We start from the raw sequence: 27,189 nt of genomic DNA on the forward strand, positions 1-27,189 counted from the left end.
GTTACCAAACACAATTATACCTTTTGTAAAGTGTTAACATTATTATTATTATTATCTTGTAAAATGTAATGTAAAACACACAAACACAAACACCAAATAGAGGAACAGTTTTAAAAATTGTAGCAAAACAATAGTCTTTATTTCACCATAGACACCAGTTCAATTGTGTTGTACAGAATCTATCGTAGTACAAATACAAATATATTTTCAATACCACATACGAATACCTTTGACTGTATATATTTATACTTTATGTGCAAGAGAATACATTTATCATGTACATTTAGCATTTACACAATTAACATTTGTGCATATCGTCTGCATGGGCATCACTGTCATGATTATTATCGCACCACCATTTGACGAAAAATCACCAATAAAATGTTATTACAGTAGAATGACATGTTGGGGTTGGTCACCCCAAAGACTCCTGAGAGTCTTATTGTGTCAGCGTTTATGGAAATCACAGGAGCACCATTCAACCAATCACAAGTGCTTATATGACACAAAGTCAATGACATTACACTGCAGATTAATAGCTGCTTATGTTCAGAATGGAATACTGTACTGCACACTGCATGTGTAAAGAGTATTTTCCCACACTAAACATTTTAATACTGTACTGAATGATGTCATGTGACCTCAATGCATTGCATGCTTAATTTAGCAAATGGTGTCAATTTTTGTGCCCCTTTAAACCCAGTTTGAGGACAAATGTGTTACTGGCAGTCCTTTCAAATGATTGAAATTGGGAAAAAAATTGTTAATAGTGACTTATATTTAATGTCCCAGTGAAAAAAATTGACAATGCCTATTTTTTCTTTAATTTTTTTTTAATATATTTATAATTAAGTATCAATTTGGGTCATTCTCTTTTTAAAAATGTGTTTGCCTTCATAAACTTCAGCTAAAATCTGAAAATGCTCTTCCATCCTGTAGTGACTATCCTTCTGAATGACATGTTAGATGCTTGGGCGGAGCGACCGTTAACTCCTCCCCTTCAACTGACAGTCTGCTGCCAGTTCCATTTCAAAACGAAATGGCTGTTTTATACATCCAATCAAATCGCAGATAAAGGCGAAAGCCACGCTCATTATTTTTTGTCATACGAAATTCCATTTCACTATGTAATGCGTCAAAATACAGAAGAAAAAACTATTGCAAATTATGGTCCACGGGGACTTTAGATAAATAAGAGAAAATATTTCTTCAAGTTGACAGGAATATTCAACTGAGCAAAATGTAAAGTACCCAGTGCATACTATATATACAGTATATGTAACACATACTGCAGAGATAGAGTATGCTATTCCAAGCATGTGCTTCCTTAATAAAAATAACCGGTGGCAGTGAGGTAATATCCACTTCGCAACAATAATGAGAAATGGTGCAATGTCATAAGCACTTATGAATAGACCGATGATACTCTCATTTTGCCCTTGTTGGGATTTTTTTTCTCTTCGATTGACTTCATAAAGGCAGGTGAAACAAATAACAGTCCAACTGAAACAAAGAAACGTCTGTACACCTATTGAGGATACCAAGTTAAACCCATAGAGACAAACGTTTTCAATATGACATTGAACACACATAAAACAAAACAATCAGGACAGTTTCATGACAGAATGTGGAGAGTTTCCCTTGACTCAATTCAGAAACCACATACTCCACCAATGTTGGGACTTTTAACCGAGCATGGAAGGGTAACGTAACTGAGGGTTTGCAAAAAAAGGAAGTGATGTGCGATTATGACCATATAAAGCTGCTGATGAGAACATTTGTGTCTGGATGTGTGTGCTGTTATGGAAGTGCGCTCAAGTTATGTGTCTTATTGCACCTGCGTCTTTTAATGGCACAATTAACTCTTTGCACCCATATAAACATGGCTGTATGGATAGTATTAGCATTCGTGGCTTTAGAATACTGTAAATGCTGTGAGATCTGTTAAGTGCCACTTACGGTCAAATCTTTAAATGAGCAATGAGGAAAGTGATGTCTGACTAGGGAACCTAAATCATTTTGTGGTTTTACTCAATACTGGTAAAGATGTTTTGTATTGCAAAAGTGAATTACATGGCATTCTGTCATAATTGACTCACCTTCGTGTTTTTCCAAATCTGTATACATTTCTTTGTTCTGATGAACACAGAGAAAGATATTTGGAAAAATGCTTATATTTAAACAGACCTTGCTCCCCATTGACTCCCATTGTGAGAAAAATGACTTTATCATTATTTTTGTTCTGTTGAACACAAAAGAAGACATTTTGGTGAAAGTAGAACAGCAAACAGTTCTGGGGCACTTTTGACTACAATTGTATGTTTTCCTACTACGGGAGTCAATGGGGGGCAAAATCTGTCTGGTTATAAGCATTCTTCCAAATATCTTTCTGTGTTCATCAGAACAAAGGCATTTATACAGATCTGGAACAACTCGAAGCTGAGTCAATGATGACAGTATTTTCATTTTTGGGTGAAGTATCACTTTAACTCATGCTGTAAGCCATGAGCCCCAAATAAATACATAAGAGAATCCATAATCCCTACAAAGTGAGACGTGAGTTCAAAACAGGGTAATGGGTTGATAAAACAGGAAGGAAATTATAAACTAGGTTTGTCACAGCGATGTATGCAACAAAGTCAGCTGCACGTCAGCCAGCTAATGCTGATAATGACCTGGTGACATTGCAACAACTGTAGATTACTCATAGGACATAACAGGACACGGATTGTATGAAAGAAAGGAAAAATCAGTCCTAGCAAGTTCAACACGAGCGTGACACTTGCAACGCCAAGGTCAAGGTTTGGATTCCTAGGGAAAACGCAATGATAAAATGTAAACTTTCCCTTTAAGTCACTTTGTATAAAAACACCCAGCTTGTCCTGTAAATGAACTAAAGTTGGTTATCAGCGACTGTCTCACAACTGGTGCGTAAGAATGCGATTGCATGTGGTTTGGTTCACTTTTGTAGAGCGCCGAGACACATATAAGCAGGAAATACGGTGCTGAGTTACACAGACTTCAGCGTTTCTACTTGTTTGGACAGCCTGCTTGGTGTTTTGTTAAAATCTCCAAAATAGGAATGTACACGTCAATAGATCAAAAATTTCAATGAAAAGTATCAATAAAGTCAAATCGAAATATCGTTTAAGTGTGCAATATGATGAGTGAAAAGATTTGCAATGTATATATTGGCACAGTCTTAAACTTTTTTTATCATTGTTACATTTGAAATAAAAACAATTGTGTTATTCAACATGAGCTGGTCTCCATCTCACATTAATACTGCATCAATACTGAGAGATTTTGGTTCTAAACGTTGTTTGGATGGTTTGTGTGCCATCACATGGGACTTCTGGCATCCTACATAAACTTCAGATGATAAGCGTCCATATTTTTAGAAGGTGTACAAGTGAGTACACGTTTTCTTTAGTAGATGGTTTATGTCTTTGCTTTGTATCATGAGGTCATTTACCTCAATGTTCAGACGACGACACAGGTTACTAGCTGCTGGGAAGAAGTAATGAGCTTTATTTACTTATAAAAGTCGATTTTAACCCTTGTTTAGACCACCAAAATCCACTTTTATTTAAACCGGTTCTGTGAGTACTTTTTTGCAAGTCGTTCCTCGTACGCAATTTTCAGTAGTCGAAACAGCTGAGGATTAGTCATTTGATGGATCTAGCGGTTCTCACGGCATGTGTGGCTTTCAAACGTGGTGACACATCGGATGATGCAAGTGACAACAGATTCTCAAGACTAGTCAACAACATAACCTCCCCGAAAAACAAAAAACGAACAAAGAAACATAACCAGTCTGTTGGGTAAAAAAAGGGCAACTTTTGTGTAAAGCAGCGTCTCCACGTTAGCACTTGGCTTAGCCCCGCTGGGGGTTCCTCTTGAGATCCCCGGGCTCACTTGTAGAGGAGCTGCAGTCGGCTGGGGTGACAGTTGTTGCGGTTTATCTTGCCGTCGGGCTGGTACAGGACGGATGAGTTTGAGAAGGTGGGAGGAAGGGAGTGGTTGTCAGAAGCAGGAAGGGGGTATCCCGGAGGGGGGAGCAGGGATTTGGGATCTTTCTGAATTGTTGGAAGAGGAGGCGAGCTGTGGTTCTGATTGGCCGATGACGGGCGTCTCCTGGAGCGCAGGGCCTGTCTTTCTGACAGCTGGTTTCGGAGCTCCGATACTCGTTCCTCTTTCTGTCAGAGAGGAAACAAAAAGCTGAATGAAGCTAAAATATGGTGAAGACGTAAAACTACTAAGAAAGGGAATGTTAATGTCAGCGTTATCACATAAACATGAATTTGACACTGAACCTCTTGGATGATCTTCTGCAGCTCCTTGTTTTCTCTCTCCAGCTGACGGGATTTCTCTTCATCGTTGTTGTTTGTGGATGAGCCGGTCTTCATGGTTTCCTGCTGGTCTGACTGCCATTCACCACGAGTGATCAGTCTTCTCATCTGTAGATATAAACACAATAGTGTTACCTTAATAATTCTGATAGAGACGTTTTTTTTCATAACATAAAAAAAATGTGGCCAAAAAATCTTATTTTTGACCCTGCACAAAACCTGTTTTTTGGGTCAATTTTTCCAAATTGAGATTTATACATCATCAGAAAGTTTTGGTTGAGGGTGGAAAAAAAAATAGCTTTTCAATTGTCCATCAGAGGCGCTGTAGCAGGCCGTTGCTAAGAAGAAACAGGTTTGTTTTAACTCTCTCTAATGGCTTTCCGATGTAATGACGTTGTGGAGAGTATATGAATCTGAAATCTAAAATTCTAAGCTTAACATTGATACCAAACTTGAGTGGGTAATTCCCAAAGATAAAGTTTTGATATATTTACGGTAGGAAATGTACAAAATAACTTCATGGAACATGATCTTTACTTAATATCCTAATGATTTTTGACATAAAGGCAAAATCAATACTTTTGACCCCTTACAATGCTTTGTTGGCTTTTGAAGGCTACTGAAGACTGGTTTTGTGGTTCAGGATCACATAATAATAATATTAATCCATACATTTATATAGCGCTTTTCTGAGCACGCAAATACTTTACATGGAAGGGGAATCTCCTCAACCACCACCAATGTGCAGCATCCACCTGGATGATGCGACGGCAGCCATATTGTGTCAGAACGCCCACCACACACCAGTTTATTGGTGGAGAGGAGACAATCAGCACATATGGGGATGATTAGGAGGCCATGATGGATAGAGGCGAATGGGCAAATTAGGCCAGTATGCCGAGGTTACAGCCCTACTCTTATTCAAAGGATTTTTAAAGACCACAGAGAGTTTAACATCTCATCCGAAGGACAGTTCTTTTTGACAGTATAGTGTCCGCGTCAATATACTGGGGCATTAGGACCCACACAAATAACAGGGTGAGCACCCCCTGCTGGCTTCACTAACACCACTTCCAGCAGCAACCTAGCTTTCCCAGCAGGTCTCCCATCCAGGCTCAGCCCTGCTTAGCTCCAGGGGTCAACCAGTCTTGGGCTACAGGGTGATATAGCTGCTGGCACATCTTTGAGATATATATGTAAGACTAGGGAGGCAGACAGTGTGATTGTAACCATAGGCTCTTAAAAAGATAGTTTAGCCAAAAGTGAAGATTCTTTCATCATTTACTAATCTATATAAACCTGCATGAATTTCTTCTAAAAGAAAATTGTCTGACCCCATTGACTTTCATTGTATGGACACAAAATCACACAGACATTTCTCAAAATATCGTCTTTTGTCGTCTCGACTCATGTACATGCTTTAAACTACACAAGAGTAAAGAATGATGATGATTTCATTTTGGATGAACTGTCCATTTAAAGGGGACATTTTATGAAAAACAGACTTTTTCCATGTTTGAATGCTAAAATCGGGTCTCTTGTGCATTTGCCAACTCAGAAAACGTAAAAAAAGACAAATCATTAACTTTTTTTATGTGAGCCTATCTCTGCAAGCCTTTGAGAAAAAGAGCGCTTCAGAGATCGGGCTCTTACTGACGTAAGAAGCCGTTCTTATTATAATATTTCCGCCCCTTGTTCTGAACGTGTCCACCCATCAAGCCGCCGCCATTGTTGTTTTCACATGTTTGAAGTTCCAACACGATGGCAAAAGTAGCAAAGCTTACGAACTGTTGTGTTGTTGGCTGCACAAAACAATGTTCCCAGACTCACGGAAGACAGAGACCAATGGATTTATTTCGTTTTCAATGGAAATCATCCACACTGAGCGAGGCAAAGCTACAAATAAAGACATTGTAAGTACAGGTATAGGTATCAACTTAAAAGTAGATAAAATGTCACTGTGACACGTTTGTCTGTTCACTATTAGAATGCGATGTCTGTGGCTTGTAAACATGCGGCGGGATTGTCCTGTGTAACATTAATTTGACTTGGAGAAATAGCGATGCATTTGTCTCGAGTATCATCACTTCAGAAAACTGTGTGTATGGTTTGTAACGCAACGCGGTTCTCTCGCCCTAATGTGGTCGTGACCGGACGGGCTCTGGGGAATGGCCCGGGGGGAAACCAGTGTGCTTATCGAAAACAATGTGTTTGGTGTTCAAAGACGAGACCTTGTTTCTCGTTCGCTTACTGCACAGTTTCTGCTGAAAAGGGGGCGGAGACTAGCAGCTCTCTTGCATTTAAAGAGACACACACCAAAACAGCATGTTTCTCCTCACATGCAAAAGTGGGCATGTAGCGCATGGTATATTAAAAGAGCTGTGGTGTTTTTTGAGCTAAAACTTCACAAACACACTCTGGGGACACCAGAGACTTATTTATCATCTAGTGAAACCATTCGAACAACCTCTCCTTTAAGGCAAATTGTTTTGATATTTTTTTGAATGCTTTTATTTGGGCGCAGCATTCCAATTACATTCCAATTAACATTAATCAAACTACAGTTAGGTTGTTTTGTTAAAGTAATAACAACTCAAAAAAATAAAGCTAAATAACACAATAAAACATCATTTAATTTTTTGGGCAAAAAACTCATGTACATGTATATATTAAAATACTATGTGAAAAAGTATGCATTACCACTAGATATACATTTTAACAGCACGATGTCTATGTTGCATTCTTGTGCCATATAGTAATGTCAGTATGTTGCTCTAAGAAAAAGTATTTACTAGATTTGCCAAAGTTTGTCGGGTAAGTGGCATCAAAACTTGCAATGCTTTTGTTAAAGTACTCAGTAGGAAGTAAACAAGATAAGTCACAAGTATGTATGCACTGGGTCATTTATGTATTGCATGCATCCAGAAAAATTTGCATACTGTGCACGGTTCGGCACACACCCATAGAGACATTTCTTTTCCACAAAATGACTGATTTCTTCCATCTTTGTGACTAGAATTGCTCTAGTTGTGTGTTATATAAACTTCACTTAAAAAAAGAAGAGTGCCATTTCAGAACAGCATCTCTTTCATGTTCCCCTGAGGTGTCTAATAACACCTTCCCCTCCAACGCCACAGATTACATCACATTAACACTCGACATGCTTCTTGAGTTCATCGAAGGTCCACTAAGAAAGATGCGTACCTCATACATCAATGCACCGTCCCCTATGTCTACATATCCACACTTAATATTCATCACTCCGAAACAATATTAACATTGGCACTGTGTTGTTTTGAGATAAAGATCGTCTGAGGTACCTTGGGGACGAAAAGCACAACTAGCGTGATGTAGACGGAGAAGATTATGGCCAGCGAGGCGAAGGCGAATGAGGCGTCCTGTTTGGATGACAGGATCATCGTGACTGGAGCGGTGATCATGCACAACACCTGAAAGAGAGAGAAAAAACAGTTTTAATAGTGTGCGATCTGGTTCATCATTATGCTAATTGTGGGCAGTTTTGGATGCAAAGCAACTCTGCACGTTATTGTAATTATGGGGTTTACATAGGCTTTGAACATAATTGAAAGTCAAATTCGCGGGGTCCAAATTGTTCATCAAGTAACAAATGCAAGAAAAATGTGCCGGTTGGTAACTTTATTTGTAGCTTCAACATAACACACAACAATGTGTGTGGTTTCATATACAACTGTAAAAAGCCTCACTGATGTACAGTAAGTGAGATGCATATAGAGCGTCTATTAAGAATGCATCTGCTTAACCATTAACCTTAAATATGTAATCGATTGATATAAAATGTAAGAAATATATATATATATATATAACAGCTGCTGTACTTTATTACTTTTTCAGGAGACGGTCAAGACAAAAAGTCAAAATGAGCAGTCACGACTCCAACATTCTGTAACTTCAGTGAACATTTCTCTAGAAATCTGTGTGGTGACAAGTATGTTGAATATTTATAGCATTAAGTCTCCCTTCAAAAACAGCGGAATAAAATCAATATGGTCTTTGCATTTTTGTGACAGGTGCAATTTTACTAAGAGACAGAGACTAACTCATCTCATATGTTACACTATTTGGCATAGAACACAATATCTCACTTGTTTGATCAGTAAACATTTCTTATTTTTTTCTGCCATTGTATGGCAAAAAGTATTCTTGGGACTCAAATCACAATTTATTTCATAGAACTAATTTTACAAACGTTTTGTGAAAACCAAGTCCAATGCGTTTACGAGCAAGTTTTCAACCAATTAATTTCACTATGATCTCAATATTTGACATGGCCTTCCTCAATTAAAATAAAAGATATAAAGTTTTTATTTTCATAGAATGTTCCTTACATTATTAAGGATGCTTTTAAATATGATGGGTTTTCACAGACAGGTCTTTCTCCAACCCCATCCAATTCAAACTATATTTTATTATATATTTGGGGTATTTTAATACATTTTTGTGCCGTACTGTCCTCTGTCTACATCAGCGCTGAAAAATTATTTCTTTCCTTTACTTGGGACGAAAGACACACATTCACCCGAGAAAAAGCAAAGAACTGAGAAAACAGGCAGGGAATAAAAAAAGCGCAAAAAATCGAGCTAGAAAGACACACGAATCGATAAATATCGATCAACAGTCAGTCATCTCCCTCAAAACCACTAAAATCCAGCAAAGAGAGCAAAAAGAAAATGCAGGCTGGCATTAAAAGAGGTGATTTTTTTCTTTGCAGGGTTATTTGGACAGAGCAAAAAGTGCAAAGCATTCTCTGTAAATCAGTGCAGTCTGCTGGGCTTTGAGCACAGAGCCAGATCTGGATCACAGCGCGGCAGAGCCATTATGATATGACCAAATCTGCATCGCTTTAGTCCAGGATGGACGCATGGTCCGCGTTTACAGTGCTGGCCAATATATGCAGGCTATCGCTGCTGAATGCCCCTGTAGTTTATTGCTCCATCTGACTCACTTAAAAATCTGTTAAAGCCCAAAAATGAGAATTCTGTCATAATTTACTCCCTTATCGTTCCAAAACTGCATCATCATTTTTAAAAGGATGTTTTTGGTGTAGTGTAACTGTAAAATTTAAAGTCACGTTATGCAAATGCTAAGTCGTAACCCAACACAGTGCACCATTTTCAAATTCAGACGCACATTTCTTTAAAGTCCTAGTGAAATAAAAAATGACAATTCTTATTTTTTCATGAAATATTGAAGCGTTTATAGTAAATAGTTTATCAATGTGGGTGATTTTCTTTTTTAAATTCATGTACTCAAAAAAATCTTCAGTTAAAATCAGAAAATGCACTATACATCTCAAATGGTGTAAATTTGACGGCTTGGGCGGAGCATCCGTTAACTCCTCCCCTTCACCTGTCAGTCTGCTGTAAGTTTCATTTCAAAATGCATCAGAAGTTTTTTTACATCAGTTCGCAGTTAAAACGCGAGCCATGGCCACTTATTTTCTCCTTTGAAACTCCATTTCACTCTGACATGCGTTAGAATACAGTAGTAAAAACGATCGCAACTTCCGCTTCATGGACTTTAAACTCTAAACTTTTTTGAACCTATTTGAGCTCATTTAAAAAATTAGGAGTCAAACCAGCCCTCAAAAATGCGAATTCAATAAATCTTATCCTCCCCATGAATAGGTGAGCGTTTATTATTCCTCATTGTTCTGCGAGCAGAGATTCTAAAAAGTGATGTCCATAATGACATGGCAGATGGCATCTGAAATCATTCTTTAACAGAACGGCCATTCGCTGAGGGCTGCAGACTCTGCGACTTGGAAGAAATGAAAACATATAGATTAAAATGCGAAAGTCGGCCCCTTGCTGATCTAAAAGTCGAATTTCTTCAGCTCAAATTGGCTTCACTGTATAATGGTTAATCCTCAGTGGCCGAAATCAAGCAAAACACACTTTCTGAATTAAAAGCCCCTAATGAATTGACTGACAGACTAAAACTTTATTTCCATTCGTGCTAAGCCAAAAGAACAAAACTAAAGCCTTTAGCGAAATGAGATTTCACATTGAGTGTCTTATAAGTGCGGCGCACACAGTGTAACCCGTGAGCCTCTGGACCCCGCCGAGATGCTGAAATCAAACGAGATGTTGTGCAAAAACAAACAACTTCGAGCAATACTGAGGGACCAGTTTTCTAACTACTTTAGAGCTCGAGTCCTGTCAAACTGACGTGAAAGTTTATTCCCTGTGATGAGGGAAAACACTTGTTCTTCCTTCTCTCCGTCCTCTGGAAAGCTCTGCGTCCCTGGGCAACATTTGAGACGGCAGGCTCAGACACTTCCATCAAAACTAGCAGAGCCCACACCGAGGAGCTCCTGACGTGTCCTGGCTGCTCGCGACTCTGTTGTGACACGCAGCTCCAGACGGATGCCACGGCCAATTCACACAGACCAACGAAAACATAACCGCTCCGGAGCCATGTTAGTGATTTCAGCTGAATAGTTTTACCTGAAGAGTGTTTTTAATTGGACGACAACTGACATTATACTGACTTTTGAAATGTCACCCGGGGCGCTCTTTAAAATATCAGGAGGAAAGTGTTTAAAGAGATAAACACACTTACCGAGACGTTGTAGATAGCCATTCCGACGGCGCGGTGGTCGTTTATTTTTTCTGTGGACACAGATTTGGTTTCGTACGCCAGGAAAATACCCAGAAGCAGCAGCAAGCCCTTATAGCCATACACAACTCCTAGAGGACAAAACAGAGACACAAGACAATTTAAAAAACAAAGAAAGCTTAGTGATCCATTCAAATGCTAAATAATAACAAAATGAAACTCAAAAAAAGACTTTCCGTTTTAAGGTATGACGCGACTTTCAAATGCCACAAACAGGCAATTTGGCTTAATCGTTTGTAAATATAATGTCATACATGTTTTTACATAACATATATTTATGTTAGTTCATGTTAATACAGTTATTTTTGTTAGTTTGTGGGACATTAACTCATGTTAACATTGACAACAAATGATTTCAATCATGTATTAGTAAAAGCTGAAATTAACATGAATAAGTATCAATAAATGTTTTAGAGGTGTTGTTCCTTGTTCGTTTATGTTAGTTGAAGGTGGGATAACATGCTATTTCATATATTCTGACTTCTTTACACTGTTAAACGTGCAGGGTTCTCATGCTCAACATGGTCAACCTGTTAAAAACCTACTTGGACGTATGAAATAGTATTTTCCAGCACTCAACTTGTTTCGGAAAGTTTTCTCCTATTCCTTTTATTGGCCAATTCTCCCGGAAAAGCATGGCACGGTGAAAGAAAGAGCTCGCCCACGCTCCAACCATCGAGCGAGATCTGCTTACCATCAAGATTGTCTGCGTTTTGTGTCAAGATGGCTGCGCTGTGGGCATGTAGCTGCAGCTCTTCACTATAGCAATAGTGAAGTTTAGGTGTGTCTGTTTGTTCACAGCATTTCAGTGATGGTTGATATAAAAACGCTGGATATAGAGATAGTTTGAAACTGATAGATGACACAGTCCCAGTGCTAAAAGTTGCCGGACATGAACTTGTCATGATCCTGCCTCCCTTTGTCATGCTTTTCTAGTATTGTGGCAGGGTCATGACACATGGCATTGTTTGTTTTGGCGTGCCATGTGTTCTCCTGTCTTCTGACCCCGCCCCATCATTTCCTCATTAGCTTCCCACCAGTGTCTGATTCCCCACATCTACCCATTGTTATTATCCCTTGTTAGTTTCCTATTTACTGCCCTTGTGTCTGCTGTCCTGTGCTTGTTCGTTTTGCTATTTTGTATTATCCTTGCTGACACCAGTCCCAGCGAACGGCAGGTCATGGAATGCACCTATCTATGAAAGGTTGAACAACGCCTTCACAGAAGAATATCAACGACCACTTCTCTAGCCCCCCCCACTTGTACGTGTATGAGAGTACTGAAGTAACGCAAGTTTTGCGGAAGCAGATAGAGAGAGCATTAGTTACCTGCCAACACATTCATTTTGACTGGGAGTCTTCCGTTTGTTTATTTATCACGGAAACTCTCATAACATTTAAGACCCGTGATCGTGGTGATCTTCTGTCCCGTTTGCGATCACAGGTATCAAATGCTGACAGGTACGGTCATATATCGTGAAACACTATACAACAATAGGCTATTCAAACTATACGCAAAGCCTTGCCATCACATCCAGGAAATAAGTCAGTAAATTTGAGTAAAATCACAGGCTTTACTTATTCGGTGCGAATTCGCCACATGAAATACAGATTTACAGGTTTACAGAAATAAAGGTTTTTAAATCACACAATGTTCCCAGATAATATTAATCCCATGCAAATAGGGTGAATGTGTAACCTAACGTTACATGTTTTACCAAATTCACAGAAGGCTCCAACTAAGTTAAGTACGCAAACTGCTTTCCAACCATAGCAGTGGGCGTTTACTTCCAAGTCTTCAAACTTAAATCGTTAAAACCCGAGCATTTGTCGAGCCGGCCTCAAAACCCGGATAGAAAATAGCCTATTAGTTCTTGATTTTGATGTTTTGAATGTAAAAACCACGCAAACATCATAAGTAGACCTCATACAACAGTATAAAGCAATAAACAAGGCCAGTTCATGACACCTTTAACAAATAGCATGGTTTTATAAAGTGTTACCGAAATATTTATATTTCATTTTTGTGTAATATTAAACTGTGCCTTTCAAAAGGTTTTGCAGCATCCGGAATACGATGTGTTATACATTTTGAGAGGTTTCTATCTGGGAATATCATACTTCGGAATGTCACAACTGACCAATCAGAATCAAGTATTCTAGACCGCTGTAAAATAATGAAACATACTTCCAGACACATGATACAGTTAAGTCGTGCTGTACAGTCCCAAGCATGTCAGATCAGTTGCATCTTTCGGAATTAAGTCTGCAAGATGGGAAATTGCAATTGCAAACTGCGTCTCATATCATTCTTTTTTGGTATGTTTGCAATGTTACCTGATTTGAATAATTCCTTTTACTGAAAATATACAGACAGTGGCCACAATTTATTCTAAATGAATTCCCCCTACAGTTATGCTTTCTGGTTAGGCAGTCTCCGAATGACTTGCATACACTATAATTGTCTCTTCACATCGAACTGAGGCAGAAGAAAGTACTTGAGTTGAAAAAATAAACACATCGACTCTAATATAAACATTTCCAAAAAAACACAATTTCAAATGTTTGACAGCTCTGTTTGTGGGCAGCTGTGTCCCTGTCTCTAGGACGCTGTCAGATTAGCATTCCACACTTTTATGACCGTAACTGGAAGAGCATTGCTGGTCCAATTTGTCTCATGAAGGAAGCAATTAATTTGTTTAATTAGTTAAACACTTACATGAAGGGAACACCTGAGGAGACAAGCGGAAGGTCAAAACCATGGGGGTCTTTCATTAAACCACACTAACTCTCACACACGCTCATTAGCTTTGTTCAGACATCCAAATTTTGGTTGTCCTTCTGTAACCTTGTATGTCCATATTTTTGCCATAAATCATTATAATTATTAATCACCCTTCCTGTTTGTCACTGGGTTTTGTAAATATCAAACCAATAAAAAGTATTGTATGAAAAAAAGTATGCAAAAAGAGTACATAAGTAGGCATTTCAAGGTCCTTATTTGGTTTAAGGAGTGTCCAATAACAAGTTTATGTACAAAGAAGGTGTAAAACACTATTATTTTGTAAAAATAGGTAGTTATTCTTATCTTACTTCTTGACTGACTTTCACATGATTCGTTCCGCGCTTCATCTGTCTAATCCCCTCCTCTCCTTAACTGTTCTTCACCTTCGGATTTACAACTTGGCCGACTGCTTACTTTCAAACACGGCAACATTACAAACTGCATGAAAAGTCTTTTACATGATCTCATGTTATGTACTCTCTAATCTTTGCTGAAAAACAGCAAATTTGGACATCCAAGGCTTTGGAAGAACTATATAAAAAATCTAGCACATTTTTGGAGCAAAAATACTTTATTTAAGAAAGTACTTCATTTTTAATGTACTTAAAAACATTTTTAATTCTGTCATCATTTACTCACCCTCTTGTCATTTCAAACTTCTTTTTTCCACAGAACACAAGCAAAGATATTTCAAAGAATGTTGTTAACTGGCCCCCATTCATTTGCATTGGTTTTGTGTCCATAAAATATAAGTGAATGGGGGCCAGTGCTTTTCGGTTACTAACTTTCTTCAAATTATCTTCTTGATATGTAATGCTTTAGAATGTAGTAAGTGGACATTTTCCAAAGTAAACAAATTTTGATAAAGTGTTTTCAAAATGTAGTTGAGAGTAAAACATTGAAGTACTGTCCACTGCTGCTATCTAGTAAGAATATATGAATTTGCAAATAAAATACACAAGCAGTATTCTTTGACCTTTTGTCTGATGCCTCTGGTGAGTTCAGCACTACGACAAATGAGTATGGTATTGATACAGATAATGAACTGGTTGATGATTCTGCCACTATTAGGGTGACCTGTTGTGTCTGTAGTCCTTAAAGAGGCAGCGTGAACATTCCTCTTTTCAAATGATATATGTACAGTATATGGATTTTGCATGCTAATATCTATGGAATCATGCAAAAATAAAAAGTGACATTAGTGTGTTTTGCCTTTACAAAGAACGTTATACTGTAAGGGGTGCTGTGGAGAGCCTTTGTGTGGTTTCATATATGAAAACATTTCTAAAGCAATGTGAAACTTATTGTAGAGAACAGAATTTTATATTTATTTAAAATATCATGACTGTTTTTGCACTGTCCGTGGCAACACAGGCAAATTTTGTCGACATCGGAGATGTGCTGTCCACCCACATCATCTCAGCTGTGCGGACATTCTCACCACTGACACGCTGTTAAGGCAGTGGAGAATGCTGATGCTGCACACCATATAGTGACTCATTTACATGAAGTAAACAAACAGTGACCTGCCGAATAGTCATCTACATTTCTGGGAAGCAAGTCAGCTAGAAAAAACGAGCCCTAGTCTTGCAATCTCTTGTTTCCATAGCAACCAATGTCAGTATGAACTATAGCAGGTAATTTCAAATTGTATGACCCCCAAATAAATGAACATTTTGCGAGGCCCCCCCTTTCTAAAAAACACATCCATCTATACATTTATTTCGAAAGAACCATTTAAACTATGTTAGATATTTTAGTGATATTCAAAAGACAACATATTGTTCACAAACATAAATAATTGGCTAAACTAAATGTTGGATGTACAGTATAAACCTGAAGATATATGCAGAAAGAAGAGAATGAAAATGAATGAAATACATAAAATAAAACACAAATAATGTTCAGTAGACTTTTTTTGTTCTCTACAATTTTCTGAGGATTCCTTAAAACCTTCTTTAGGCCCCGTGGGGGTCCCCAGACCTCAATTGAAAGGGGTCATATGGCGTGAATACGTGTTTTTCTGTGTCTTTGGTGTGTTATGAGTTGCCCATGCATGCATTAGACACGTAAAATTGCAAAAATGAAAGGGTGGAAAGAAAAGATGCATTCTATCTAAAACCGAATGCTCACCCAGACCTGCCTGAAACGCCTCGTGTATCCACACTCCCACAAATCTACGTCAGTTCATGGAATGATTTGACTAAGACCGCCCAAATATATACTCAAGTAAGGTGGGCGTACCTGTCAGAACAATTGCTTTGGAACCTGATGTTCCCAATATGGTAAGAGGCGTTACATTACACACGCTTGCAGTATTCGACCAATCACTACGCACTGGTTAACTGGCCAATCATAGCACACCTTGTTTTTCAGAGCGATGAGCTTTGTAAAAATCTGTATGTTTTTAGAGAGGTGGGGCAAAGAGGAGATACAAACATCCACGGTATGAGGAAAATACAGCGTTTTTAAACCTTAAATCGTGTATACAGATTGCATTACATCTAGAACAAACGATAATATTCGTTTTAGCCGTGTCATATGACCCCTTTAAAACCCTGGACAATCTGAACATTTATTTTTTGACAGAACTGGAAAAACAAGCCAGGATCAAGTGCAGTTTAAACAAACCCAGATCAGTCATTACCGAGCCATGTGTTCATCTTCTCTGAACTGCAGTGCTGCAGCAAGGGTTCAATCAACTCATCCACGTCCCCTTTAGGTGCTTCTTTAGTGAACTTCTGCTCAGATAAATGATCAAAGAAAGAACAGGCAGGGGACAGAAAAGAAAAAAGTAGCTGTAGTCAATACAATGTTTAGTTCGTATACACCCTAAAGCCAAAACAAAAAATCTGTGGACGTACCTCCACAGTGATGTGCAGGGGATCCACGATCTGCCAAATCATGAGGGACAGGACGTCAATAACCAGCAGAACCCCGACGGTGGCATTGAGCTTCCACGGCTCAAGATGTTGCTGGAATAGAAGAAGACCAACAAATCAACTTTCCATCCAGGATAGTGAATGAAAAAAGTATGAGGTGATTTATAGCATCGTAAAGAGCATAAGTGCAGAGAGCTTGAAGAGAAAACAATGGACCATTATTGGAATGTCAATTCAATCTGCTACACTATGCCTTTTCTTCATGGTTTATGTAAGGAAAGTGTCTTTAATGGATTTCAGTCGAGACCATTACACTGCAGTAAAATCAATACTCTTTATGTATTGGGGGTGGTGTTTGTGTGGACATAAAAAGCATTTATTTAAAAAGCAACATAAAAAGCATTTATGTTTTCAGAGATTCACATTGTTAATCTTGGCTTTTGTGAGCTCGTAAAACGTCTTGGTTACGTATGTAACCTCAGTTCCCTGATGGAGGGAACGAGACGTTGTGTCGAGAACGACAGATGGGGTTCGCCCTTGAGAACCAATCAACTCTGACTACTATAGAAAAGGCCAATGAAATTTGGCGAATGCAATTTGCATGCCGGGCTCCGCCCCCGGAAATCCGGTATAAAAGGAGGCCGGCGTGCAGCATTCACTTACCTTTGTTCTGAAGAGCCTGAGACCTCTCAAACTGCAGCAGAATACGATACGTGTTCGTGGCATAAGGGACACAACGTCTCGTTCCCTCCATCAGGGAACTGAGGTTACATACGTAACCAAGACGTTCCCTTTCTGTCGGTCTCTCGACGTTGTGTCGAGAACGACAGATGGGGTTGCCTATGGAAAACGCCACAACGCTGTATCGCGTCACAATCTCTAGCGAAGCGACGGTAACAAGCCTGGGCGTGTCATCTCGAAGCTTTCGTGAGACTGTAACCTTCCAGTGTGGTGGTCGGGGGGTTCCAGAGCTTTCTTGGAGAAAGATGGGTACAGCCCTGACCGGTAACTTTCACGGACGGGGCCTTAGCTCTCTATAGGCGAGAGGCCATCCAGATCAGTTTACACCGGGTAAGCGCGACTCTTAATCAGAGAAGCGCTACAGAGGCCACCTCCTACCCGTGGGGAGGAATATGGTGGATATAGGTATGGTCTCGTCCTTGGAGGAGAACGCATGGAACGTGCGGACTGAGTAGTTAACCGCGAGGTGGAGGCCCACCTGGGGAAGCTCATGGGTTACCAGGAGTGGGAACCATTCTCATGAGGATACATCAGACGGAACAGCCCACGGAGGGGGTGTTACAGACGTCCGGTAGCACTAGGTCCGGTTAGAGCTATCTGTGATAGCTCACATGGTATCCCGGCCTAAGGGGGAAGGCTGCTCTGCCCAGCCAGCCCCCAGGGGGTGCTTGTTTGGTGATGGATGGAATGCCTATTCTTAACCAGTGTCTGGGTAAGAAGGGAGGCTGGTGAGGTACCAGTTTCTTAGCGATGTGTTCGGGTAAGAAGAAAAGGTAAATAGCACACTGACCCAACCTGTTAGAGGGTGGAAAGGTGCTTTCGCAGGCATACGCCCCCCCGGATGCCAGTCCTACATGTCGCCACGCAGGACGTGGGCTGACACCGGGTTTACGCGAAGGTTGTTAACCCTTGCGAAGGTGTTTGGGCATAGCCCAACCCGCAGCTCTACAGATGTCTGCTAGAGAGGCGCTTCTGCCAGTGTCCAGGAGGTGGCTAAACTCCGTGTGGAGTGAGCCCTCACTGCCAATGGGCATGGGAGATTCTGAGATCGGAATGCCGTCGTAACGGCGTCCACGACCCAGTGCGCCAGCCTCTGTTTGGAGACAGCCTTCCCCTTCTGCTGTCCTCCAACAGACACGGAGCTGGTCAGAGCTTCAGAGCTCTGCGTGCGGTCCAGTACGTACTGGACACAACACTAATCGGGTTGGGTCTTCCTCCCCTATGGGGAGCGCCTGCAAGTTCACCACTTGGCCCCGGAGGGAGTAGTGGGAACTTCTTGGGCACGCATCCGGGCCTGGGTCTCAAGATAACGTGAGAGTTTCCAGGGCCGAGTTTAAGGCAATCCAGGGACACGGAGGATGCTCGGTGGTCCCCTACCCTCTTGAAAGAAGTGAGCGCCGTCAGGAGGGCCGTCTTACTCTATGAGGAAGATCGGAACCTCCGAGGGGCTCTTTGGGGGGCCCTGAGGCTCCCCAGGACCACTTAGGGTCCCAAGAGGGTATGGAGCGGAGATGAGGCGGATTCCGCCCTCTCGCTGCTTAGGAACCTGGTGACCAGGTCGTGTTGCCCTAGAAACTTTCCACCGACTGAGTCGTGATGAGTGGCAATAGCGACTACATACACTTTCAGTGTGGAAGGGAGATGTTAGTCTCCAGTCTCGTGAGGAGGGGAACACAATCCTGATCAAGCACCTCAGTGGGTCTTTCTCGTTGAGAAAGACACCAGGACGAGAAGAGGCACCGTCTAGAGGCGTGTAACCGCCTAGTAGATGGGGCCCTAGCCTGGGTGATGGTCTCAGCCGTATAGGGGGAGTAGCCATCTTAGGATCTTCTCGTCCCGTCTAGAGACCAGACATGGGTGTTCCAGAGGTCTGATCTGGGATGCCAGAACGTGTCCTTCCCCTGAGAGAGCAGGTCCTCTGTCAGGGGAATGGTTCAGGGGGAGTCGCTGTCCAGAGCATCGGCTCTGAGGCCAAGTGCGGTTAGACCGGTGTGGTGTAACCAATAACACTTGGTGCTCCTGCTCCCTGACCTTGCACAGAGTCTGTACAAGAAGGCTCCTGGGGGGGGGAAGGTGTGCTTCCGCCCATCCCGCGGCCAGCTGTGCGCAAGGATATCCGTGCCGAGGGCAGGGACTATCAAGCGGGCAAATGGTGGTGTTACGGGAGGTGAACAGGTTTTACCTGGGCCTACCCGAACAGCCTCCAAATGAGCTGGACTGCACGGGGGTGGAGTCGCCACTCTCCACGAGGCATAAACTGGCGAGAAAGCACGTCGGCTGTCTAGTTCAGTTTGCCCGGGGTGTGTGGCCTGCAGGGAACGAGTCACCTGTTGACTCCACCGGAGGAGGCGTCGAGCAAGTTGTGTTTAGCTGCTGTGTGCGAACGCCACCCTGACGATCTGTATTCGCTACAGCTATAGTGCTGTCCTCGGAACAGCACGTGCATGTCTCGCACGAGAGGCCGTAGCCTGCTCAGTGCAAGTAGCATAGCCCACAACTCTTGGCAATTGATATGCCAGCGCAGGCGGGGGTTCGTCCAACACCCCACCTGCGTGCCCGTTGCACACTACACCGCACCCCTGCAGGGAGACTTCAGTCGTCACCACGACCTGCCTCATAACCTGCTCAGAGGGACCTGAGTCCGTCGAAAAAGTCATAAAGACTAGGGGTTATGGTGCGTCGGCAGCAGGGCGGCATCACCATGCGCCTGCTGCCGGTGTGCCACGCTCTCCTCGGAACTCGACTCTGAAACCAGTGTTGGAGCGGTGTCATGTGCATCAACTCGAGGGGTATTAGCCCGCGAGGACGCCATGTGTCCCAGGAGCCTCTGAATTGTTTCAGGGGGACCGCTGTCTGCCTAAAAATGTTCATTTCAGACAGTTCAACACTGGTTGGGCACAACTGCGGACAGGTGTGCCGACATGGTGACAGAGCTGAGTTCCATACCGAGAAAGAGGATGCTCTGCACTGGGGAGAGCTTGCCCCTCTCTTGGTTGACCTGGAGTCCCAATCGACCTAGGTGCCGGAGCACCAGGTCCCTTTGTGTACATAACAGATCTCGCGAGTGTGCCAAGATAGGCCAGTCGCTGAGATAGTTTAGTACCCGCTCGCCTTCCTCCTCTCAGGGAGAAAGGGCGGTCAGGGACAGACCGAAAGGGAGGACTCTGTACTGATATGCCCGCCTCTCGCACGCGAACCGTGGGAACGGCCGGTGTCGAGGAGGATCGAGACATGAAAGTAAGCGTCCTTCAGGTCGATTGCCACGAACCAATCCTGACACCTCATAGATGTCGGGACGCGCCTCTGTGTGAGCACCCTGAATGGCAGCTTGTGAAGGTGCTCTGTTCAGGGTACGCAGCCTTTGGGGGCAACCCGCCGTCTTTCTTGGGAACGATGAAGTGCGGGTGGTGACCCACTGAACATCTTGGTTTTGAGGGACGAACTCGATGCCTGTTTTGCCAGAAGGGTGGGGACCTCTACCCGAAGTACGGAGGCGTCCCTGCCTCTGACAGAGGGAGAGATGATGCCCCGAAACTTGGGTGAGTCTCTGGCGAACTGGATCGAGTAACCAAGACGGACCGCCCTCATTAGCCAGCGAGACAGTGTGGGCAGCTCTCGAGCTCCCAGGGACTGTGACAGGGTGACCAAGGGGACGGTCTGCTTCATCATTCCCACGGGGGGTGGTTCGTCGGCTGGCGGAGCTAACCATGTCGCGGGGAGTCCCCGGAGGGAAGGTTTTTGCTCCGCCTGCTTACCTGCCTGGCGGGACAACGGCACGCACTGTCGGTTTGAGAGTGGTGACGGCTGTCGTATATGTGTACGACCTCACGCCTCGCCAGGGTGTGAGGTCGGTTCGCCGAGCACAGTCCAGTGGAGTGTGCGATCGGCTGCAAGTAAACCCGGGGAGAACAAAAAACTCAGTGAGTAAGTGGGCGCCAAGCCCTAACAAGGGCCCGGCTTTGGTGACGAGGCAGGAGTCGTCCCGTACCGACCGATCAGAGCCGTGGCTGTGAAGGTTCGGGCCCGATGTTGTTCTCCCTGGGGTCTTCCCGTCAGTGTCCCTTCTCGCGAGGAGGTTGCTGACGGGGTGGAGGTTTCCCCCTCGACCTCTGCTTCCGGGGTGCCGCCTGTGGGGGCACAGGAACCGGAGCCGATGTCGAAAGGGTCCTGGGTTGCAGGGAAGCAGACGTCACGTGAGATCTCGGAGGCCTGTAGGCGGCCGAGTCGCGGCGTGAAAAAAATGTGGTTAATTGCCACTGTCTGCTTCGCCGTCAAAAAACTGCTGAGCGCAGTCCTCGACGGTGTTACCAACAACCCACCCTGCGAGATGAGTGCATCAAGAAAGCGGACTTCCTTGCTGTCACTCTTCTGCACAAGGTATAGCCGGGGGTGTCTCTCCTGGACCACTACCGTGGACATCGTCCGACCCAGGGCCCGTGCCGCCGCCTTAGTCGCCCGTAGAGCGCTGTCAGCGGTGGCACGGAGATCCTGCATTATACCCGGGTCGGCCTTACCCTCGTGGAGCCCTCTCAACGCCCTGGCCTGGCGGACCTGCAGGATGGCCAAGGCATAGAGAGAGGAGGCAGCCTGGCCCGCAACATCGCAAGCTTTCGACACCAGTGATGCCGAAGTCTTACGTGCTTTGGACGGTAGGAGTGGTCGATCCCCCCCCAGGTGGTAGCCGTCCGCGGCACAGGTGCACCGCAGGCGGACGTTCCACCCGGGGGATCTCGACGCAGTCCTTGGCTGCCTCACCATCGAGGGAAGTAAGGGAGCCGGAGCTGGTTTCACTGGAACGGTCCGTGAGAGGAGCGTTCCAAGTTTTACACAGCTCCTCATGCACCTCCGGGAAAAACATGGCACCCGGGGTGGGCGCGGTTTGCACCGCGCACCGACCTCGGGAACCACGTATCCCCGGGTTAGCACGGATGACATCACTTCTGCTTCCTCCTGAACTCGACCGCTGGGGGTGGAGTTTGGATTCGGCAGAGTCGGATGGCAGTCTCCCTCCGATGCTGCGAGCGACATCTCATCTACGTCACACATCGTTTCCGAGTGTGTGCGTGAGGATCCGGACGGTATGCCACCGCCGGTTGGGGAACGTTCAGAAGAGCGAATCGGGGTGCGATCGGCCCGTGAGCACTTGGCTGGCGGGTTTACGTTCGCAGAGTTCCCCGTATCACTAACGCTGCTAACGTGGGTGGTCATCGGGGCCGTAGCCACAGATGTCACAGCCCGGGTAGCAGACGAAATGGTGGCTGGTTCCCGTAGGAAGACAGCCACCCGTGACCGCAACTTCTGAATGACAATCTGCCCGCAGTGCAGGCAGATGTGTCAACGAACGCTGCTTCAGTGTGCTGGACGCCCAGACACCTAATGCAGCGATCGTGTCCATCCCCCTCCTCGATGAGGGTGCCGCACCCAAGAGAACAGCGGGACATGCCGCGCTGGAGAATGCTCAGTCAGTCCTGAAAAGGACTTTTAGAAAAAATCTCTAACACCTCCGGAACCGCCGAGACGCCCAGGGGAAGGTCGCTGCAGAAAGGGACGATCCGCTGTAACACGTCGTAGCACCAGCGTGTAGTTGTAGAGGATTGAATCCTGAGTTGTACTCATGAGCGATGGCTCTGAAGAACAAAAGGTAAGTGAATGCTGCACGCCGGCCTCCTTTTATACCGGATTTCCGGGGGCGGAGCCCGGCATGCAAATTGCATTCGCCAAATTTCATTGGCCTTTTCTATAGTAGTCAGAGTTGATTGGTTCTCAAGGGCGAACCCCATCTGTCGTTCTCGACACAACGTCGAGAGACCGACAGAAAGGGAACTCAAAGACCATCACAACAGTGAGGATGAAGGAATCTTTTCATATTCTACGGCCAAGAAATGTTTTGGCCTCAAAATGAGTAAAGCCCTGTTCGCAGTTTATATGATCTGATATTGACTGCTGTTGATCTCTTTATAAAAAAAAAAGATATATGTTTATTAAACAGAGTTCCACAAAAAGTTTGCCTGGTGCATATTCATAAATATACTTTAAAAGTAAAAGTTTGAAAATAGTCTCATAATTTTGTGGCACTCATGCCAAGCCAGACTTTAAAGGAATATAACGTAACAGTAAAAAGTCACACTCCAGAAATAGATAGCCAAATTTTCAAGTCTGGTGTAAAATAACATGAAAAACATAATTGTACTTTGCAAAAAAAATTTGACTATATTTTTCTGGCGCACCAGCTGCTGGAATATTATTGTTTATTTATAGGATTTTTTATGTGTGGTGTACTTGCATTGAGTTTAACCAGTGAACATCGTATTGAGAAAATTGCAATATTACCATCTATAGTAATATTTTGTGTCATTTATTTATTTGTCAATTTTTCTCATTTTTCTTTACTACACCAACCGCCTAATTGTATGTAAAGCTGCTCTGCATCAATGCAAACTCGTGAGAAGCATTATATAAATGAAATGGAGTTAGATAAAAAATTTGCCAAAATATTACCAACATTGACAAAATTGCACATTTTTCTGGATTTAAACAGTATCAGCAACATCAGGCTACGTCTTTGTTATTGTTTTGAAAATGTGACCTCTAGTGGCAAAAATGACATACTGTCCCATTAAATCTATTTTGTTCTTGCCTGTCATAGCCTACCATAAAACAACTTGATTTAAATTTGAATTTACAGCTGTGCCACCATATTTGATCTTGCTAAATACATTCAAAATATTTATGATCAGATGACATATATTAACCAACTGGAGTCATACAGTATGTTATACTTGCGGTGGGTGTATGTATGTGAGTTTTGGGCTGTTGTATTGAGTAATATATAAAGACATAAAGTGACACAAATGTTTGTACGAATGTCATTTTCAGGTAAATTATGCGAGAATATCAATTTATTATCAATAACTATTTCTTTAACTCTTGTCTAACACATAAAAAGATATATTGTGAAATAACTCAGGTTTTGTGTTCATACATTGGAAGTTAATGAAGGTCAATGTTGTTTGGTTATCAAGTGATGGAAGAATTTTTCATTTTTGGGTGAACTACCCATTCAAGGGTTGTATTAAAATGTGAACCCATCATCTTGACAGTACTTGGAAGAGTGTTAATTATTGTATTTTTGTTTCATGACACAATAATATTCTAGCTTGAATCCCTCTTGCGCTAGCATGTCCCAAATTCTTCCATATTTTCCTGTGGCATAATGTCAAATCTGTTCTTTATTCCAATCTTTTCCCGTTTGTAAACCTGACAAACCCACTTCAAATAAACTCACTGAAGCATGGTTTGCGATCGCTTTTGATTTTCATTTCAAACAAGACTGATTTGATACATTGATGTGCAAGCAAACGTAAAAAAGACAAAGCGTCAAATTCACAGCCACGTTGTGCATCACAGCTTCTCTCAAGCTTCAAATATTTTCTTTATACATAAAGACGGAGATCGTACGCCATACAGCGCTCGCATTTGACAACCTCTTCTCCACTGCCACACTGACGCTCATGAATACAGAATAATAGGCATTATCTACTTATCCCTGAAAATACCTTTCTCATCTCATAATACGGCCCTCTCTGAGTCTTTGTCTAGTTATTATGGTTGATTTTGGCAGCGTGTTTGTGTGCCGGCAGACGGGGCCTGACAGGGTTTGTCATGATGGAGTGACTGCTGGCTCGCGGTGCTGTGCGGAGAGCTCATCGAGTCGTGCTGGATGATGAATGTGCTGTTTGAGGATGCTCAAGGACAACGGGATACCCATCTTTATGAGGTCGGGCGGAGAGATGGGTGGAAAGCCAGATGAGGCAGAGGAGCAAGTGAGATGTAGATACAGGGATGATAACCGAGAGGTTTACAAAATATATTCTTCATAGAGAATAATTACTCGGCTATGATGTATTGATCATTCTGAAGGTGTACCGGAGTCTTCTGACAGGAAGTCAGTAGAGTTTATTCCTACGAGGAGTTTCGAGTGAGAGATAATTTGTCTCGAAACACCTTTAATTAACCTCAAATACACACGGCAATCTTTTCCACTTACCTTCCTCTTGTCTTTCTTTTCATCTTTCTTTGTGAACACAGTGTGGACCCACCAGATCTTTGTGAACATGCTGCCGTAAGCTAAACTGAAGCCGAGTCCGAGCAGCCACAAACGGAACTAGAAGAGCAATAAAGCAAGCGATTCAGACGATAGTTTAGCACTTTCATTTACAATGTGTAAATATTTCAAAAAGGGCGTATCATGACAAATCTGATTTAACTTGATCTTGTGAAATTAAGTACAATGTACTATGCAAATACACTGTAACTTCGAGAACTTTAATTCTCAAAGCGAAAATGAGAATTGCATCTTTCTGACCTCGGAAATCTGAATATATTATTACATGAAAATTTACAGGGCATCAACATCTAGGTGCTTTTAAGATACTATCTGGGACATAATAATGAGATGGTATTTCTAAACACTTCTACTATTCTAGTTGGAATATAACTACAGACGTACTGTATGTCTATTTGAGTAAGATACAAAGGAAAGTTTGCTTAGTGTATAAAATTCTTAGAAGTGTATCAACAAATGGCTACATAAAAATAAATATGGCTAGCAAAATCCAAACTATGACTAACATTACAATATATACAGATATATACAGCCAGAGAAAAATTAAGAGACACATTTTTTTTTTTTTTTTTATGTATAGTGGCCATTCTGGTCTTGTGTCTGTTGAATTTCAACAAAATCAAACCTCAGGAGTGACATAAAGTCACTCAACAGCAATGTAACAAACCCCCAAAAACATGTAGAAATATTACTGTTGTGTTTGCCTTAAAGTTAACATGTGAATACTTTCCTTTGCCGTATTTAAGGTCTGAAAAAAAGTCTTTTATTTTGACCTGATTATTGTAGAAATATTGTTAGTACTTCACAGAATGAAACAAAAATGATAATTTTACCTAAACACATACCTATAGATAGTAAATTCAGAAAAAAACTTTCAAAGGTCTTTCAATTTCCTTCAAGGCTGTGAAGTATAGATTATATTTCCTGTTTTTTTCTAAATTAACTTTTAATAGATACATGTACAAGTAAAATGATCAATTTTGTTTCAGTGACAATACATCTTCCAAATTCCAAATGATAATATAGTTTTTTTATTTCCATATTTTTCTGAAAACTTAAACGAGACGAATGTTTGCAGATATTGAATACTGCAAAGAAAACAGAGACTGAAATTCAACTGCCACTGGACTGAAATTGCCACGATACATGCAGAAATCCTGATAAAAGGCAAAACTAGAGTTGTCTCTTAATTTTTTTTTCACTGCTGTTCATATAATAAAAATGTTGAATAACTGCTATAAATAACATCAACATAAATCAGAAAACTGAATTCCCAGAATGCCTGAGCACTCACCTGACAGACCACTGGAAACTGAGAGTTTCGTACATGGAGTCCATCGATTCCCAGAGGAAAAACAGCTGCCAGTGCCATCATACAGCCCACCGCAGTCATGTTATTCAGATAGGGCTGAGAGTTTTGTATATACCTTCAACATACAGTACAGATTTACATATTGCTGAATCTGCACAATGCAGATGTTTCACACTGTATATGCATTCATGTATGTTTGTACAGCAGGTTACAGAACAGATGCTCATAGTCAAATATACAAAAGTATCAGATGGTAGTACCATGATAGTGAACCATAGCATTCCATGATATTGAACTATGGTTGCCATATTCAAATGCTGTGTTTTTCTATT

The 27,189-nt window shown here is 42.2% G+C and overlaps 1 protein-coding gene across 1 annotated transcript in view; it reads right to left on the reverse strand.

Moving 5' to 3' along the window:
* Positions 1–117: 117 nt before the first annotated feature.
* Positions 118–27,189, reverse strand: part of gabbr1b (gamma-aminobutyric acid (GABA) B receptor, 1b) — a 115,230-nt gene continuing 88,158 nt past the window's right edge. The window contains exons 17-24 of the mRNA XM_056741172.1: positions 26,840–26,972; positions 25,468–25,584; positions 16,662–16,772; positions 16,445–16,538; positions 10,956–11,083; positions 7,673–7,801; positions 4,317–4,460; positions 118–4,199 (exon numbers count right to left, since the gene is read on the reverse strand). Coding sequence (XP_056597150.1) covers positions 3,915–4,199; positions 4,317–4,460; positions 7,673–7,801; positions 10,956–11,083; positions 16,445–16,538; positions 16,662–16,772; positions 25,468–25,584; positions 26,840–26,972 — 1,141 coding nt within the window. The 3' untranslated portion in view covers positions 118–3,914. The remainder of the gene's footprint in view (positions 4,200–4,316; positions 4,461–7,672; positions 7,802–10,955; positions 11,084–16,444; positions 16,539–16,661; positions 16,773–25,467; positions 25,585–26,839; positions 26,973–27,189) is intronic.

This window comes from Triplophysa dalaica, chromosome 25 (assembly GCF_015846415.1).
Source record: "Triplophysa dalaica isolate WHDGS20190420 chromosome 25, ASM1584641v1, whole genome shotgun sequence".
NCBI lineage: Eukaryota > Metazoa > Chordata > Actinopteri > Cypriniformes > Nemacheilidae > Triplophysa > Triplophysa dalaica.